We start from the raw sequence: 18,654 nt of genomic DNA, 5'->3' as shown, positions 1-18,654 counted from the left end.
GGTTCAGACCCAGAGCAAAAAACATTTTTTGTTAAAAAAAAAGTTCAGCCCCAGAGCAAAAAGAGGCAAACGACTCCCGGAAGTAACGTAGCGATGCTATTAAAAGTCTTATATTCACATTCATCTGATTTAACACTGATCGTTTTCTTCGATCATATGTTTATTGTTAAGCAATCCGCGTAAGGTGAGTTATTGTTTATCAGTCTAGTAACTGGCATGAATGAGTGCATATCTGGTCTCAAGTTAAGACAACTGGTTAATGCCTTTCCTTTGACAATCATTATATAACAAACACTAAACTGATCAGTACGTTTATTTTATTTAAGCTACGGAATATTTAATTTAAGTTTAAATACATATTATTGTCATATAATTTTTGCATTGAAATCTAAAAAAAATCATTTGTGACATTTAAACTAAAGAAACGATTGCATCGAGGTCACTAATCAGGTGTAAAAGTAGCCTACATGTGTTCCTTAAAACCCAATGCGAATTTCTTGTTTCCATTGCTCAAACATTCTAGGGAACATGAGCATCAGGAATTGTTATTTGTATTTTTCATTCCTAATATATATATATATATATATATATATATATATATATATATATATATATATATATATGAAGAATATGCAAATAATTAATATGTTTTTCCAGTTTAAATAGTCAAATAGTTATTTATATACTAAATATACTATTTTTGCCTATTTTCACATTCACCTGTCATGCTTTTTACACTGCTGCCCTGCTGGTGGTTCTGGATGTGTTGTTTGTTTGTGTGTTTCAGGCCAGGTAACTATGGGTAAGGGGTGTAAGGTTGTGGTTTGTGGTATGGCATCAGTGGGGAAAACAGCCATCCTGGAGCAGTTACTGTATGGCTCTCACACTGCAGGTATGTGTGATCCGTCCATTCAAAAGTCATATCAAAAACGCCTCCTTTCATAGTTCCCATGACTCCAAAATTCACAGTGGTCATGGCAGCTGCTGCTCATCAGCTTGATGGGAAAACAGACACTCTAGCAAAGGGTATCGGTAACGTACATGAATGTGACTTGAATCAGATAAAAATTGGATTCCAAATAGATATTTACAGTAAAGACGTCATAATTAACAGTAACTTCGATATATAAAAATCAGCATGCTCTTTGTGAAGTCTGAACGCAGAGCAGAAGCTATTTTAAATTGATCTCTGTGGCATAATCTTACTAATTTATAGACCGAACCAAGCTAACTGAGTATTATAGACAGTTACAAAAAAAATATGGGTAATAAAATATTGTCAGCCTTTGGCTTGCTCAGTTGGGACTTAATAAAAGAGAACAAACATTCCCAAATATTATCGATTTGACTCCAACGATACTTGGTAGAGAACGATCTTGGTAGAGAACTGAATTGAGCTGATTAATGACACTATTGTCTTTACAGCTGAAATTGAAGTCATTTCATTATTGATGAATTTTGCAACATTAACACTGTAATTTAGTGAATAATTCATTTATTTGTTTGTTTGTTTGTTTGTTTTTGGTTAGTAATAAATTCTTTAATTTACACTTCATAAATAGAGCAACTGCATATATTAAACTAATAGCCTACATTGTATTTTTAACATATGCATGGGACATGGGTTGCAGTGGAATTTATTTATTTTAAATAGTTTATCATTGTTGTTTAATAATACGAACATAATTTATATAAAACATTTGTTTTTCTGCAGGACTCTAGTGCGTAAGGGTTGAGGGGTTACTATAACAGTTTGAAGTAAACCAAGAGATTCATTCCTCTATGCTATAATTTTAATTAAAGGGATAGTTCACCCAAAATTAAAATACTGTCATCATTTACTCACCCTCAAGTTGTTCCAAACCTGTATAATTATTTTTTTCTGTTGAACACAAAAGAAGGTATTTTGAAGAATGTCGGTAACTAAACAGTTGATGGGTGACATTGACTTCCATAGTTTGGGCAAAAAAAACTAAAATAATAAAAAAATATTATGGAAGTCAGTGGACTACCAATCAACTGTTTGGTTACCCATATTCTTCAAATTATGTTCTTTTGTGTTCAGCAGAAGAAATAAATTCATATAGGTTTGGAACAACTTGAGGGTGAGTAAATGATGACATTATTTTCATTTTGGGGTGAACTATCGCTTTAACATTATAAGTGAACCTCAAGGAACATATTAAAATTATAAAAAAAATCATGTCATGACCTCTTTGAATTGTCTGAAATGTATGAATCATGCATCAATGATCCTGGGTTGTGAGTCATTCATGAAAGAATCAATAGTGTATGAAGATACATATAAGTAGACAATTAAATGAAACATGACTGTCCTGTTTCAGGTGCAGAAACAAACAACACTCAGGAGGATATATATGTGGCGTCTGTCGAGACGGACCGTGGTGTGAGAGAGCAGTTACGTCTCTATGACACAAGAGGGCTCCGTGAGGGTCTGGATTTACCCAAACACTTCTTCTCAGTGGCCGACGGCTTTGTGCTGGTCTACAGTGTGGACAGTCTGGAGTCCTTCAAAAAAGTCGAGCTCTTGAAGAAGGAGATAGACAAGTCCAGAGACAAAAAAGAGGCATGAAAAGATTTAAAAATGTCTTATTTTATATTATATAAATATAGAATATATATGTGTGTGTATGTAACCTATTGGCCTACAACAACATCTAAGTTTGTGATTGGTTTATTTGATAAAAAAATACAGTAAAAACAATAATATTGTGAACTATTATTACAATGGGGTCCTTCGTTTAACAGTCACACTTGGGACCTTCGGGTCCAAATGGACCCGGAGGGCGGGATTAATATATATATAAAAAAATCTTAATATTTTTTTTTTTACTTGTTTTTTATAATATTTTTTCTTTTCTTTTTTGGTGTTTTGAGATAATTTTATGATTTATAATTAATATTTATGCAATAATTATGACCCATTTTTTCCCATTGAATATAATAGAAATTTTTTATATATATATAATTTTTATTTTATTTTTATTAAAGCTGTATTTCATTTTAGAGTCAAGCCTAGGCCTCATGAAAGCAATTTTTGAAATGAGATGGGCGCCAACTGGTGGACACACTGAGCATTTTTATCACGCAATAGCACATTTTTACCACTAGTGGATTTACAGCTCTCTGTAGAAAGGCTTGCGAATTCTAGTGATTTTTGCCTGAACAGATTTAGTCTGTTTTGCACTCTTGATGTTTTAGAGATTCACCCCTTCACTGTTGAGTCCTTTTTTGAGTCCTTGGCTGATTTGTAGATTGTATGCACAAAAAAACTCTGTTTTCATATTTTTGACAATTTCCCATTCATTTCCTATGGGAGTCATTTTTGACCAAAGAGCAGAAGTGTGATGACCACTTAGCATGCTTGGATCATGACCTCAATATTTTTTGTGTGTTCACATACCTAATACCATAAAAGTCACCTAGTTTCGTAACATTCCGATGAAGCTGTGATTTTTAAAAATTCAAAACAGATTTTTGTAATCTGAATTTATTAGTGTGTATGTGTATAAAAGTGTGTTTGTGTGTGTGTGTGTGTGTGTGTGGATGTGTCTGTTTTGCACTCTTGATGTTTTATAGATTCACCCCTTCACTGTTGTGTGCTTTTTTTCTGGATCGTGGCTGATTTGTAGATTGTACGCACAAAAAAACTCAGTATTGTCACATTTTTGCCAATTTCCCATTCATTTCCTATGGCGGGTCCATTTGGACCCGAAGGTCCTGAGTGTGACTATTTTTTTTACAACCACTTAGACTATTCAAATCCTGTCCCCAATTTTTTTGGGTGTTCATATACCAAGTACCAACAAAGTCACCAAATTTCGGATCATTCCGATGAAGCTATGATTTTTTACATTTTTTTATTTAAAGGCTTCGGGTCCATTTGGACCCGAAGGACCCCAGAGGGTTAAATGAACTGTTTTATATTTGAATATATTATCAAATGTCATGTATTCCATTGATGGCAATGTTGAACTTTCAGTCTTCAGTGTCATGATCTTTTAGAAATCATTATAATTATGCTGATTTAGTGTTCAATTATTAAAGGGATAGTTCACCCAAAAATGTTGTCATCATTTACTTACCCTCAAGTTGTTCCAAACTTGTATGAGTTTCTTTCTTCTTTCTCTCTTTCAACTTGACAGTTGACGGTAGCCATTGACTTCCATGGTATTTCTTTCCTACTATGGAAAAGTCAATGGCTACTGTCACCTGTTTGATTACTGACATTCTTTAAATTATCTTCTTTTGTGTTCAACAGAAGAAAGAAACTCATACAGGTTTGGAACAACTTGTAAATGATGACAAAATTATAATTTTGGGTGAACTAACCTTTTTACATTATAAATGGCTTTACTGTCACTTTTGATCAATCACTGAATAAAAATATTAAATTATATATTTATATATATATATATATATATATATATATATATATACAGACAGTACTGTGCAAAAGTCTTAGGCACATTAGTATTTTGGTTTACTTTAGTATTTGGCTTAAATGGTTTTAAGCCAGTTATTTATATATTTTGCTGTAGTGTGTCAGTAGGAAATGTCAAATATCAGTTTACATTTCCAAACATTCCTTTAGCCATAATTGTAATAATCCAGTGAGATTTTTGTATGTACAAGGAGTCTTCCAACAGCCAGTATGCTCAACATGGAGATCTGATCTCACCATCATCGAGTCTGTCTGGGAAAAAATAAAAATTGTATTACTAATTACTAATATTTTATTAGACTATCCAGAAGAACTGTGGCAACGTCTCCAAGATGCTTGAAGAAACCTACCTGAAAAACTATGTGCAAGTGTACCTGGACAAAAGCTGTTTTAAAGCAAAGGGTGGTCACACCAAATATTGATTTGATTTAGTTAATAGAAGTTAATTGATAAATAAAATCTATTTTTGACATTATTTTCGAAATCATCCTCACTTTACAGCATTTTTACACAAGTGCCTTAAACCTTTCACAGCTTTTCAGGTAGGTTTCTTCAAGCATCTTGTTGCTGCTGTTCTTCTGGATTTCTTCTGTTTCTTCATGTAATCACAGACGGACTCGATGATGGTGAGATCAGATCATACCAGCTGTTGTTAGACTCCTTGGGCATACAAAAATATCACTGGATTATTACAATTAATGGCTAAAGGAAAGTTTGGAAATGTAAAGTGAAATTTCCTACTGACACACTACAGCAAAAAATATAAATAACTGGCTTAACCCTTTTTGGGGGTGAAAATACTAAATACGTGCCTTAGACTTTTACATATCTAATTTGTTTACACATCATTATTTTATTTACCTCAAGCTGATTTAAATTGGATTACAGTAATAAAAATCTAAGAAAACATTTGAAAAACTTGAGAATTACAAAAATACTCCAGTAATAAGAAAGATATATTTCTTTTAGTATGGTAATGATTTCCATGAAAATGATGTCCCAAAACAATTCTTTTGATTTTGGACTAAAATAGGACAATTTCATTTCATCCCATCCTACACCCATGATAATGTGCTCTGATCTGGTGTAAGCTGTGAAGATGTTCTCACATTGACTGTATTTGCTTGTGCAGGTGATGGTGATCGTGTTGGGGAACAAATCTGACCTGCGTGAGTTTCGACAGGTGGATCAGGATGCTGCCCAGCAGTGGGCACGTGGGGAGAAGGTCAAACTTTGGGAGGTGACCGTGACAGAGAGAAGCTCATTAATCGAACCCTTCACCAGCCTCACCAGCCGCCTCACACAGCCACAGAGCAAGTCTGCCTTCCCTCTGCCCGGACGCAAGAGCAAGGGAACCCCCTCCAACGACATCTGAACACTGCACAGTTTCAACACTATATTTGGTTGTCTATTCTTCGTTCAGGGTACTTAAGATGTTTAAGGGCTTCTATAGAAAGAGCTTAGCTTGGACTAGATCTATTTACACATAAATAAATGCACAATTTTTTTAGGTTATGTTTGTGCTCAGTGATGGGAAAATGGTAGAACATAGATGCAGTGCACTCCATAGCGAACTGCTGCGTTAGTGTGCTTGGCTTACTATAATCAGTCAATCACGAAAGCTGGGTTTTTTTTTTGTTCTGGAAGAAATTTTGTTAAGTTTTTTTGGACCATTAAGATTTTGTTTGGTTACACTTTACAATAAGGTTTGTTAAAATGAGTTAACTACATCAGTTATGAAATAATCATGAAAAGAATTTCTAAAGCATTTATTAATCTTAATGTTAATCTCAATATTTATGATTAAAATCAAAAGTTGCATCTGTTAACATTAAAGAACCTGAGCTAACATGAACTAACAATAAACATGGTAACAAAGATTAATAAGTACTGTAACAAATGTATTGCTTATTGTTAGTTAATGCATTAACTAACCTTAACTAGTGGAACCTTATTGTGAAGTGTTAATGATTTTTTTAAAAAGATTGTTAGGAACTAAAACTGTAAAGCTAAAGATTTCATTCTCGTTAACGCAACTTCAAATTTTTGACATTGAGGTTTTGTAATTATTCTCATTAACACAAATAAAACACTGTAATGCTTTTTGTTGTTGTTGTTGAATCTGGCAGTACAGCAAATCCTACTATGATGATTATTTTTCAGAAATGATGGGGCGGAATCTAACATGGACATGAGAATCACCAGTTGCATTTATGCAAAATGGTATAATGGCATGGTATAAAGAAAATGGACCGTTTCACTGCTCCTTCCATGTCCTTCAGATGTGAACTTGAATTTCATTCAGCCATCAAGTGCTTTAAAATTAGTTAAAAATATGTAACATTAGGTTGTATATTTGTATGATATCTTCCAGTATTATTTCCAAATCTAACTATAATCTTAGCTTTAAAATCCCAAAGCAATGTATCTTATGATCATGTAGCTAGTGGGATGAAGTTGCGTAGGCTGTTTGTGTAGTCTATCGATTTAAAAAGCAAAAATAATGTGTTATGAAGTTCCCTGCTATAGCAGGTAGTGGACATTTCCAGTGTTTATAACTCAAAAATTGTGAAATCCTTGTTTTAGCACATGTTCTAATTTATATAACAGATATTTTAAAAATACTTCAATTATGCACTATGTAATGTTGTGATTCAACAAAATAAATATTTATTGACTGGCTTTTTTTTCTGCCTGCCGTTGCATTTCAGTTAATTTTAAAATGTGCACATCAATAAAGTTGCTTTAACAGCAATCTGTAAGCTCTTGTAATACAATGAGAATGAGACTTCACAATGCAGAAAAGTCTTAATCATATATATTATATATATATATATACACACACCTTTGATTTTGGAGTGAAACATGCTCTAGAGATGCTCTTGGCAGGCTTTGTGACATTACCCCTGTACTAGAAATATAAAATCAGTGTTTCCACCTGAATTATTGCATTGTTGTTGGCATGAAATATACTGCACGACAGTGTACACCAACTTCAACTTTAATATTGGTGGGGAAAATACATACATGGAACAATCTTGCTAAAGGCTCATGCCATGACTTCATTTGACAAGAATGCCGAAGCTCCAAAAAAGATCAATTTACAACAAGGCGGCAAAGAAAACACACATTAAGATCCATTTTTGTCAAATCATGATGCTACTTGAGCCGAGGGAAACACACAACAACAACAACAAAAAAAAGCTGGGAAAGACAAAATAATTGAAATGGGAATTTAAATTCCATCATAAAATCCACCCTGTAATCTCTACCCTATGGATCCCCATCCCTCCCCCATCCCCCCCAGAGATGTCTGACAGGCATTGCTCTGCAGTCAGAGGAGATTATGTGGCGTAGCGTTTGGTCCACTGTTTGGCTATCCTGTCGTGCTCTGATCTGTTGGTTGTGTACTGCGTGGCGATGCTTCCTACCAGAGGATCAGCTGTAGAAGAACAGTCACATGTTTCTTCAGGTTAAAAACAATCATTGGCTTAGTTTCAAAACCTAGTGAGCTATATCTACAATCTATATAGGCAGATTTCTAAGGTAGTATCTAAATCAAAAAGGAACCTTAAGCAACTGAACTGAAGTCCTTTGAACACCTCATTAGTGGTCAAAAGTGATGTCAGGTGGGGATTTTGTTTTTAATGACCCTACATGTTTGATTAAACCATCAAAATATGAGGAAAATATTTGTATTTTTTAAATATTTTAAATATGAGGAAAGAACAAAACACTAAACTTGGTTAAGATATTTATCAGACAATTATTTGGCAAAAAAAGGGCAAAAAACTGATACAAGTTTTATTTACTATGCAAAAAAAAAAAAGCATAGAAAAACAAAAAGCTTACAGGAAAAAACATGCATTGAATACAACAATTATACATTAAAATATAGTTGATTCTCTCGTTTTTGCATGTGTTCATTTCTTTGTATGACAGCCTGGCCAAAAATTATGTCTGCACAATTTGTTATCACAAATAAAATAATTGACTCCAAGCACAACTGCACAATATGCTTTTGAAATCTTAAACAAATTTTTAATAATATTTGAGTAAAGGGTAAAAATCCTAGGCCGGACATCACTTTTGATGTTGTTTAGGCAAATTTATTTGTTCTTTAATTGCTCTATTACCGGCTAAACTGCCCTTAAACAAAAAATATCAGTATCCATTTGAAATGAGGCAACCACTGAAATTGATCATGATCCAAATATGGATGCTACACACATGTAGTATGAGCAGTTGTTTTTGCAAAAACAGAATGGTCTGACTTTAGATTTGTGAAATTTTGCTACATACATTTCCCTTAAAGTGAACAAACAAAAACCAGACTGAATGAAAATGCAAATTCACTCTCCTCCAGTAGGTGGAAAAGCAAATAAAGTTACGGAAGAGCAGAAATTGTGGAAGGAAGCATTGTGCTTATTAACAGGCATTATACAGGAGTAAGAGTTCCCTTTAGAGATACATTTATATAAACCCCCACCCCCAATACATTATTTATATTTTTCTTCCAATATTTCAGTCATTGGGAATAGGGATGCACCGAAATTTTGGCTGCCAAAAATTATTGCTAAATGGCATTTTCGGTTTCTGGCTGAAAGAGAAAAACGGCCAAAAATGTATGCCGCCCTGCCCTGCCCCACAGTGTTCAGCGCTCAGGTTTCACTCTTGCTTAAGCAATTATCATGGCATGGTGTGAAGATCCGTTTAATATTCCCCTCTATGCACGTGCAGAGCTCAGTTGCTCATTCATTATTTGAATAATTGGTCAAAAATCTGATTCTGTTGCACAGAACTGAATAAAGAATAATATATTGATATTGGTTTTTAATATTAATATATTTCAGTCAATTTTTAGTGTTACTTTAAATAAAAGTGTGGTTATTTTTTTGGCTTGTATTTTTTTAATTCAGTATTATTACAATTATTGAATTTTAAAAAGTCTAAAATTATTATAAAAAAAAAAAAAAAAGCTAATTTAAGATAATAAATACATTTTAAAAAACATTTTTGTTTTTGTACGCAGTTTTATACATGAGCATTAAGCAACTGCATATATGCCCACACCTGTAACTGCTTTTTCTGTAGTCTAGGTCAAACGGGTGGAGCTCCAACATACTGACAAACACTGGAGCTTCAGCCCATGACCAGCAAATCAGCTCTTTCCAACCACTTCTTGTTAGACAAGTTAGAAGTGTTTCACATGGTTGTGTATCTTACCAGGGTTACAGTCTGTGAGTAGAGAGCAGATGGACAGCAGCACTTTGGAGATGGTGAGTGCTGGACTCCAGTTGTCCTTCAGGATGTCCAGACAGATCACACCCTGACTGTTGATGTTGCAGTGGTAGATTCTCGTGCGAAACGTCACCTGAGAGATCAGAACAGGACAAGATTTGTTAAGAAATCCCCTTAATAAGTGACTCATCAAATAACTTAAATTGCTTGATTCATTTAGATTTATTTTATGATCTCTTTATGAACTTTCTATAGTGTCAAAGTTTATTAAAGTTAAATCTGCTAGATCTGCTTATTGTTCAACCCTGTTAGAAGAAAATAAACAAAACCCTAGGTATTCATTTGAAACAGTAGCTAAACTAACGAAAAAGAAAGCTTCAAGCCCAGAAGTTTCCAAGCAGCACAGCAGTAATGACTTTATGAACTTCTTCACTTACAAGATTGATAATATCAGGGAGAAAATTATAACTATGCAACCGTTTACTACAGTATCGCATCAGGCAGTGCATTGTAGTGTCCCTAAGGAAAAATTTGATTCATTCATTGCTATAGAAGAGGAAGAATCCGTTAAACTCGTTAAATCATCTAAATCGACAACATGTATGTTAGACCCTATACCGACTAAGCTACTGAAAGAGATGCTTCCAGAGGTCATAGATCCTCTTCTTAATATCATTAATTCATCTTTGTCATTAGGATACGTGCCAAAAACTTTTAAGCTGGCTATGATTAAACCGCTTGTTAAAAAACCGCAACTTGATCGTACAGAATTAGTCAATTACAGGCCGATCTCGAATCTACCTTTTCTGTCAAAGATACTAGAAAAGGCGGTATTCTCACAACTATGTTCCTTTTTAGAAATAAATGATATCTGTTAGGATTTTCAGTCAGGATTTAGACCGTACCATAGTACTGAGACTGCTCTCATTAGAGTTACAAATGATTTGCTCTTATCATCCAATCGTGGTTGTATCTCTCTATTAGTGTTACTCGATCTTAGTGCTGCATTTGATACTATTGACCACAACATTCTTTTAAATAGACTCAAAAATGATGTTGGCATCAGTGGAATTGCATTAGCATGGTTTAAATCATACTTATTTGACCGTTATCAGTTTGTAGCAGTAAATGAAGAGATGTCTCATCGATCACAAGTTCAGTATGGCGTACCACAAGGCTCAGTACTAGGACCGTTGCTTTTCACTCTGTACATGCTACCCTTGGGAGATATCATTAGGAAGCATGGAATTAGTTTTCACTGTTATGCCGATGATACTCAGCTCTATATTTCTTCACGCCCTGACAAAACTTCACAAATTCACAAAATTAACGGTATGTATAGGTGATATAAAAAAATTGGATGACTAGTAATTTCCTACAACTTAATTCTGAAAAAAAAAACAGATTCTAATTATTGGACAAAAACGTCCTCACGTAATAATCTAGAATACTGTCTAACACTTGATGGCTGCTCTGTCAAGTCTTCGTCGTCGGTTAGGAACCTGGGTGTGCTCTTTGATACCAATCTTTCATTTGAAAGTCACGTGTCTAGTATCTGTATTCTTAAAAATATATCTAAATTACGTCATATGCTCTCATTGGCAAATGCAGAACAATTAGTTCATGCGTTCATGACATCAAGGCTAGATTATTGTATTTATTTATTAGAATAGATTAGAATAGTTTATTCTATTATGGGTGGTTGCCCTGCACGCTTAATAAACAAATTACAGCTGGTCCAAAACGCAGCACTATTAAACGTACACATTTTAAAATATTGCTGATTACTTACAAAGCACTAAATGGTTTAGCTCCCCATTACTTGAGCGAGCTCTTAACGCATTATAGTCCTTCACGTCTATTGCGATCTCAAAATTCCGGCCAGTTGATAATACCTAGAATATCATAATCAACTGCTGGTGGTAGATCCTTTTCCTATTTAGCACCAAAACTTTGGAACAGTCTTCCTAACATTGTCCGGGAAGCAGAGACACACTGTCAGTTCAAAGCTAAACTAAAAACACATCTCTTTGACCTAGCATACACATAACACATTATAGACTTTTATAATTCAATGTTAGGCTGCATAGATTAGGTCAGCCGGAACCGGGAACACTTCCCATAAATCCTGATGTACTCGTTACATCATAAGAAGAATGGCATCTACATTAATATTAGTCTCTCTGTTTATCCCAAGGTTTACCGCAGTCCGCCGGATCCAGGCTGTATCCAGATCTGTTGAAGGACCTGCACCTGGACGCAACGACAGCGCAGTCCTGAAATGTCAACTATGCTCTTCCCTGTGAAGGCCTCCCTCCCCTCCCTTTACCGGTCTACAGATAAAGCGTTGTCAGGATAATTCCGGTTCACGTGGCAGCGATAAAAATTCTGTATTATTAATTTTAAGGCCAGACAAGTAGAAAGTTGAGGGTTGATTTGTAGGGAAGGGCAACACGCCTGCGCACATATATTCAAATGCACATACATAGACTGAACTCGTAAGACGCATATGCACGCCATCGGTGTTCTCACTGGTTCGCGTTTTTGAAGTTTGCGCAGAAAGAACTTAAGAGTTTTCTGTTAAAACAGTGTCGTGTTAGCGGCCCCTAAGTTAATAACTAATGATCGTTGCGACGGAAGTGAATCAATCAAACTAACTTTAGCTGGACAATAACTTTATTCTAGAGCTGCTACTGTATAAAGCCAAAACACTTTACTTTAATTTCCTCGCTATATAAATGAAGATGACTTGACTTGACTATTGTCTGGCCATATTTCCAATGCTTGCGGACAGCTATTTCAGGCATCAAACACCAAGTCCTCTATTTGAATGGGGGAATCCTGAAATCTCAAAAACGTTAAAAGCTTAATTTTCAGGCTAGACCAGCCAATGCACATGTGCAGTCCTAAGCTCGAGTGTCAGGTTTCTATGGGAACCGGAGCTTCTAATGGCAACTCCAGTGACGCAATGACATTACCTATCAGCGATTGGCTCTTTTACTTAGAAGGCAGGACTATTCCGTTTATTCCGCCATATTGCGCGTTGCAGTTTCTCCCATTCATAGTAATAGGAGTGAACGGTCTTTCTAAATCTATAGTCATTGGTTATGGTGTAAAGAACCCCAAAGAGGCTTAATAGTGAAGCACGGTAATGGTTTGGGCTGCAATATCATGGCATTCTCTACTGTGCTTGATGCACTGCCAAATTACTACCAAACCATTCTGGAGGACCAAGTGCACTTAATGGTTCTAACATTGTAGCCTGAAGGGGGTGCCAAGTATCAGCATTATAATGCACAAATACACACAGAAAGACTTGTGGCAGCAGTTTTGATGAACATGAAAGTGAAGTTGAACATCTCCCATGGCCTGCACAGTCATCAGATCTAAATATTTTTGAGACACTTTGGAGTATTTTGGAGGAGCAAGTCAGAAAAAAGTTTTCATTTAATCCAAGTTAGTCACTATTAACTTTGTTTACTGACAAACTGATAGCTCATTAAATCCTAAATCAGAGGCTTTTCTTAAATAATAATAAAAAAGTTTGTACACCCCCTCACTTCCTTCCTCTTTATGGCCCCAGTTCCTGTCTGATATGTAAAGTACCTCTATTATCTATTTCACAATATCACAAACAATGAAATCAGGTGAACACTAAAAAGCAAAGCAACTACATGTTTTTTTTTTTTTTTCAACATTCCTGCCAGCTCTTTTTAGTTGAATATGGCTGTCGACCCGGTTTGAATTTCTAAATATGGTTCTGTTCATGCACAATTTGATAATGAAATGTTATGTTGAATGCATTAACTGTCAGTTTGTGTTGTCTGTCACATCATTAAAATATGGCATGAGGCATGTGCCTCATATTAGTTTGACAGCAAAGAATAACATAAGTGTTTTTCACCTCTCTCAGGTTATGAATAATGTCAGAAAACAGCAGTATGATGCAGTCACAAAGTTAGACAATCCTCCTATAGTGTTAAGACGGAAAAAAAAGAAGAATCCGGAATGGAAAATGGAACCAGTGTTTTTTTGTTTTTTTTGGACAAAATATCATAATGCTACTGCCCTGGAATGTCAAACAGTTTCTGAGACTCGTTCAATCGGAATTTACAGTCAAAACTATCCGTCTACTAGTAACAATTAAATTTTTAAAAGACATGGGGGCAGGGGTGAGGGGCCTGATGATCAAACTCTACCACTCAAAAGTTTGGGTCAGTAAGATTTTTTAAAACATAAAAAAAAAAAAAAAAGTAATTTATTTGATTAAAAATACAGGAAACCCTATTGCGAAATATAATGTAAAATAACAGTTTTCTATTTGAATACATTTTAAAATGCAATTTATTCCTGTGATGGAAAAGCTGAATTTTCATTTTGAAGAATCGAAAGTTCAAAAGAACACATTTACTTGAAATTGATATTTTGAAGAGTGTAAATACATATAATACATTGTTGCTAAATAAATGTATTAATTGATTTTTGAAAATGTTACTGATCCCAAACACTAACTGTGTGAACAAAGTCATTATGTTGTCAGATGTATGTGTGCATTACTAATATTGATTTAATTGATGGTAACAAGGAGCTGGAGGAAGGCTCTGACCTTGGGTGGTTTGAAGGGGTAGTCTGGTGTGAAAGCGATGTCCAGGAAGAACACTCCTCCCTCATACACTGAACCTGGAGGACCCAGGATAGTGGACCTCCACTCATAAATGTTGTCTCCTTTAGGGCCGGCACTGAGAACAGAAGCAGAAAGGTTCATTTTCTCAAACAATAGCACAAAAGTGTGTTATATCTGTAGAATTTTAAGCAGCTTTGTCTAGAAATACATCAAAATAGTGTATGTAATAATTTATTTTTAACCACATGCAAGCTGTTTTCTGTGAATGTGCGAGAAGAACAGTGCAACAAATGGAAAAAACTATTTGTGCTACAAACCAGTGTGTTTATAATTAAGACAATACATTGAACTACTATGGTAAGAAATACCAGTTTGCAATATCAAGCAGTATAACAAACGGTTTAGCACAGCTAAAAATATCTGGAAGCGGATGACACCGAAAGCCAGACACCGAATTTACAAATATCTGCGCCCGCCATTACGTTAAAAATAAGATGGATTCTTTGATCTTCGGTAGCTTGGCTAAAAGGTCAAATACAAACAAAAACAAGTCAAAATGCCAGACTTCACAAAAACACACTGTTGGTAAGTCTTAAAGAAATAGTTCATCCTTAAATGTTGTGTTTTTCTTAGTCTTGATTTCTCATAACTTGTGTGCTTTTCTCTGGGCATGTCGGAGTGAACTGCGGCGCTAATGGCGTTGAGTAGCCATGCTTAGAAGACTGATTTTCGATAAAAACATTACATTTTAGTTGCTTAATTACCAAACCCTATTGTATACCCCCAAAATATACGACATGATGAATCCGACCATTCTGTGATACTTCTGCGTCTTTTTTTTTTAAAAGCTTGATTCTGGTCGCTATTCACTGTCATAGCGCCATAAACAATTGCGAGTGGGACTTTTTTTTGTTAGCCTTTTCTGGTCCAAAAAAGGAAGAACGGCATACTGCATTATAAGGCTACACAATTAAGAAATTAAACCGCTCACAATTTGGCTAAGGCTGCAATTATTTTATGCACAGCTTGACAGTGCAGCATGGCTCTGTCTGTGATCAGTAGGAAATGCTGCTCCATCTGAAAGTCAGAGGGCACTCACACAGAAACTCCAAATATGCCCTGCAGAAGTAAGATAATGCACGTCATTCCAGGAAACCCCTATGGGTATCATACTATCTGTAGCTGAATAAATGGACGATTGAAACGATTTGATCGATTAAACATGACTAATAAACAAACGACTGCCTTATTCCATGTAATCATCTGACAGAAGGATGCTCAACTGGAGTAAGAACATGCTGTCTATTAAATGCTGTCTTTTTGTTGGACAAGAGGTTCATAAATGATGAAAGATGTTTGACACGTTGCTTTTCAAATGCACGTTATAAGCGACTCAAACTCACAGTGGTTTCAGATGGAGCAGCATTTACAACACATCACAGAGCCGTTCTCCATTAACAAACTGCGATTGCAGTCAATTTCATAATCGCACTAAGGCAAATCGGTTTAAGCATGATTTCATGTTATTTGCAAATAATCGTGCAACCCTACTGCATTAGAATAACACCAGGTTGAGAAAATTATGACTTAATTTTCATTTTAGGGTGAACTAAACCGTGAAAAAAGTGTGTGTGTGTGGGGGGGTAAAAATTATACAAAAAACATTACAGTGGGGGCAAATTTGCATGTGTATCAGTAGGGCTGGCCGATAAACCAGTATCAGTAGGTTATTTATCGATAGTACACCATTGCCGGTAAGAATGTAAAAAAAATTCAATATAGCGCTCGATATTTTCATTAAAATGCGCATCGCTGGAGCGACCACCACAACGTTGTCCTACATCAAATGGAAAACATAATTTAAAACATAATCGCTACTCAGTTTGTGCTTCACGGACCGTTTATCAGTTTGGACCAATGTCAGTGCAGCGCGAACCGATCTTGATCAAGCGACATGGTTACTACACAATAACCATATTACAATTATACAATTATAATTGATCCAGTAAAGAAAGCATTTGAGCATTAGTTCGCCACTGAAGTAATAACATCACTACGAGATCTAGTGAGAAGCATTAAAATTTCTCCGTTATAAACGGATCAAACAGCACTGACGTGGAAACCAGGAGAAACATTGTGCCATGAATCTGTGGAAGTTATAGGCTTCCACAGATCAGCAACATTCACCATGGATTTAATGTAGTAACACTAACTATAAACTTGGAAGTTCGGCAGGAATAGTAAAATGCTTTTAAGTACGTCACACATCTTTTTCCAGCACTTCAAAACTCAAATATTATAATTTAAATGTTATTTTTAATGTGATGACCAAAACATTATTTGTTCATCCTTCAAATATTACCCCCTTTTATAAAACTAAAAGTTTCAAGAATCAAGATGTAGGAAAACTCACACTTATTTAAAAAATATTTTTTCTTTTAATAAATAATTGTATTTTTTTTTTTAAATCAATGAAATTTCTCTGGCATTTCTTTCTTTTTGCTGTATCGAAAACGTACCTAACCGTGACACCACTGTGTCGTATCGAACCGAACCATGAATTTAGTGAACCGTATCACCCCTACTTATTACAGATGTTGATCTACCTCAAAGTTTGCTTTGATTGTTACACTTTTACATTGCACACATTTTGTAACATTTTATTAAGTTCAAGAGTTTCTTTAACACTTACTTTATTATCTTAATATAAGACATAAATAAGATATTTGTGACTGCTAAAACTAATATAATTTGTTGTTTGCCTTAATAATGTGGATAAAAAACAAAAAACAGTGGTTTAAATTCAAACTTTTCTACATGTCTTTAAAAAAGAAAAAAAGAAAAAAAAAAAGGGTTATAAAAAATGTCAATAATTATAGATACCTAACGATATGAAACGCATTGTGATACATTTTTTAGCTATATCGCACAGCCCTATGTATCAGTATATTGCACCCATACATTAGGTATTAAGTTAAAGCAGCCTAATATACCTGGTGCTGTCTGCCTGTGCCATTGATAATCAATAGTAATCTTATTTCATCATAGTAACCTTATTTCCAGCCAAATATACTTCATATATACTGTGAAGATAATTGCTCATAAGATTTTGGCCACACCTATTCATGTTAAATAATCATGATTACAAAATGACCTATTTTGGGAAATTTTGGTCAACATAATGTGTGACCATAATGTGATTACAATTTTTTCCATAACCCAGCAGCCCTACTTTAATATGGTGTTCATCTGCATTGGATGAGGAATGCAGATGGTTTTTCGGTTCCCATACAAAGGCCATATTTGATGTAAACGTGCAAAGGCAATATATTTGTTTACAGGAATGAAGGAATTCCTTTATTAGCCATGCCAAGTGGTGTGGTTTCAGATCAAAGCTGTTACATAATATAGTCAAGTCAAGTCAAGTCAAGTCATCTTCATTTATATAGCGCTTTTAACAATGTAGATTGTTTCAAAGCAGCTTTACAGAGATAAACGTATAATTTAAGGTAACAGAGATTGTTTTGGCTTTATAGCGGTTCTTTAATAAAGTTATTTTTCGGCTAAAGTTAGTTTTGATTGATTCGCTTCCGTCGCAACAATCATTTGTTATTAAATTAGGGGCCGCTAAGACGACACCATTCTCTCTACACAGACTTTAAACGCGAACCTGTGAGAAACGGTGATGGCGGTCACATGCACATTAAGAATTGGTTCTATAGTTATGTGTGTTTGAATATATATGCGCAGGTTTGGAATTGAAACACATCAAACCAAGCCTAAACAAAGTACTGGTGTTTACTTATAATTTTTGATACAGAATTATATTTTATTTTATCAATTCGGGGTAGATACGCGAATTGAGTTTCCCGAAAACGCTTTATCTGGAGTGGTAAAGGGATCCTCCATAGGGAGAGACTAGTTGGCACTTCAGGGGCAGGTTTCACAAAGCTATTTTAGACCGGTCTATAGTGTTAGACAAGTCTAAAATTTGCTCAGACTAGTCTAATGCAAGTTAGACGTTTCACAAAAATAAAGACTGACTTAATTTAGACCAAATAAAATTAGACACCTCACCCCCAGGCTAACTTAGGTCTAAGACTCTGTTACCTTGGCAACCAGCAGTAACAATCAGTTACATTACAAACAGCCAAAAGAAAAGGGAAAATGGCTCATAATTTAAACATTTCTTCTTGTTACTACATTCTCCGCTAAATTTCCCAAGTAAAATGTCCTTGTAACTGTTATACTCCTCCAACAAACACATATTTTCCGCTGGGGTAAACTGCACTGAGTGGTTGAATGCGCTTACTCGATCCGCCAT

The 18,654-nt window shown here is 35.0% G+C and overlaps 2 protein-coding genes across 6 annotated transcripts in view; one reads left to right on the top strand and one right to left on the bottom strand.

Annotated features, from left to right (window-relative positions):
- Positions 1–7,656, top strand: part of nkiras1 (NFKB inhibitor interacting Ras-like 1) — a 66,441-nt gene extending 58,785 nt beyond the window's left edge. The window contains exons 1-4 of one of the 4 annotated variants that reach the window (XM_079878093.1): positions 67–184; positions 789–892; positions 2,346–2,587; positions 5,598–7,656. In XM_079878093.1, coding sequence (XP_079734219.1) covers positions 799–892; positions 2,346–2,587; positions 5,598–5,840 — 579 coding nt within the window. In that variant the 5' untranslated portion in view covers positions 67–184; positions 789–798 and the 3' untranslated portion in view covers positions 5,841–7,656. Of the gene's footprint in view, positions 1–66; positions 189–787; positions 893–2,345; positions 2,588–5,597 lie in introns of those variants that run through there. The other 3 variants (XM_079878092.1, XM_079878091.1, XM_079878094.1) reach the window with 3 other exon arrangements.
- The window catches only part of ube2e1 (ubiquitin-conjugating enzyme E2E 1), a 48,183-nt gene continuing 36,979 nt past the window's right edge, over positions 7,451–18,654 (bottom strand). For both annotated transcript variants that reach the window (XM_079878090.1, XM_079878089.1), the window contains exons 4-6: positions 14,313–14,445; positions 9,692–9,839; positions 7,451–7,907 (exon numbers count right to left, since the gene is read on the bottom strand). In XM_079878090.1, coding sequence (XP_079734216.1) covers positions 7,810–7,907; positions 9,692–9,839; positions 14,313–14,445 — 379 coding nt within the window. In that variant the 3' untranslated portion in view covers positions 7,451–7,809. The remainder of the gene's footprint in view (positions 7,908–9,691; positions 9,840–14,312; positions 14,446–18,654) is intronic.

This window comes from Squalius cephalus (genome assembly GCF_949319135.1).
Source record: "Squalius cephalus genome assembly, chromosome: 8".
Taxonomy (NCBI): domain Eukaryota; kingdom Metazoa; phylum Chordata; class Actinopteri; order Cypriniformes; family Leuciscidae; genus Squalius; species Squalius cephalus.
This window is presented reverse-complemented; position numbering and strand designations above follow the sequence as displayed.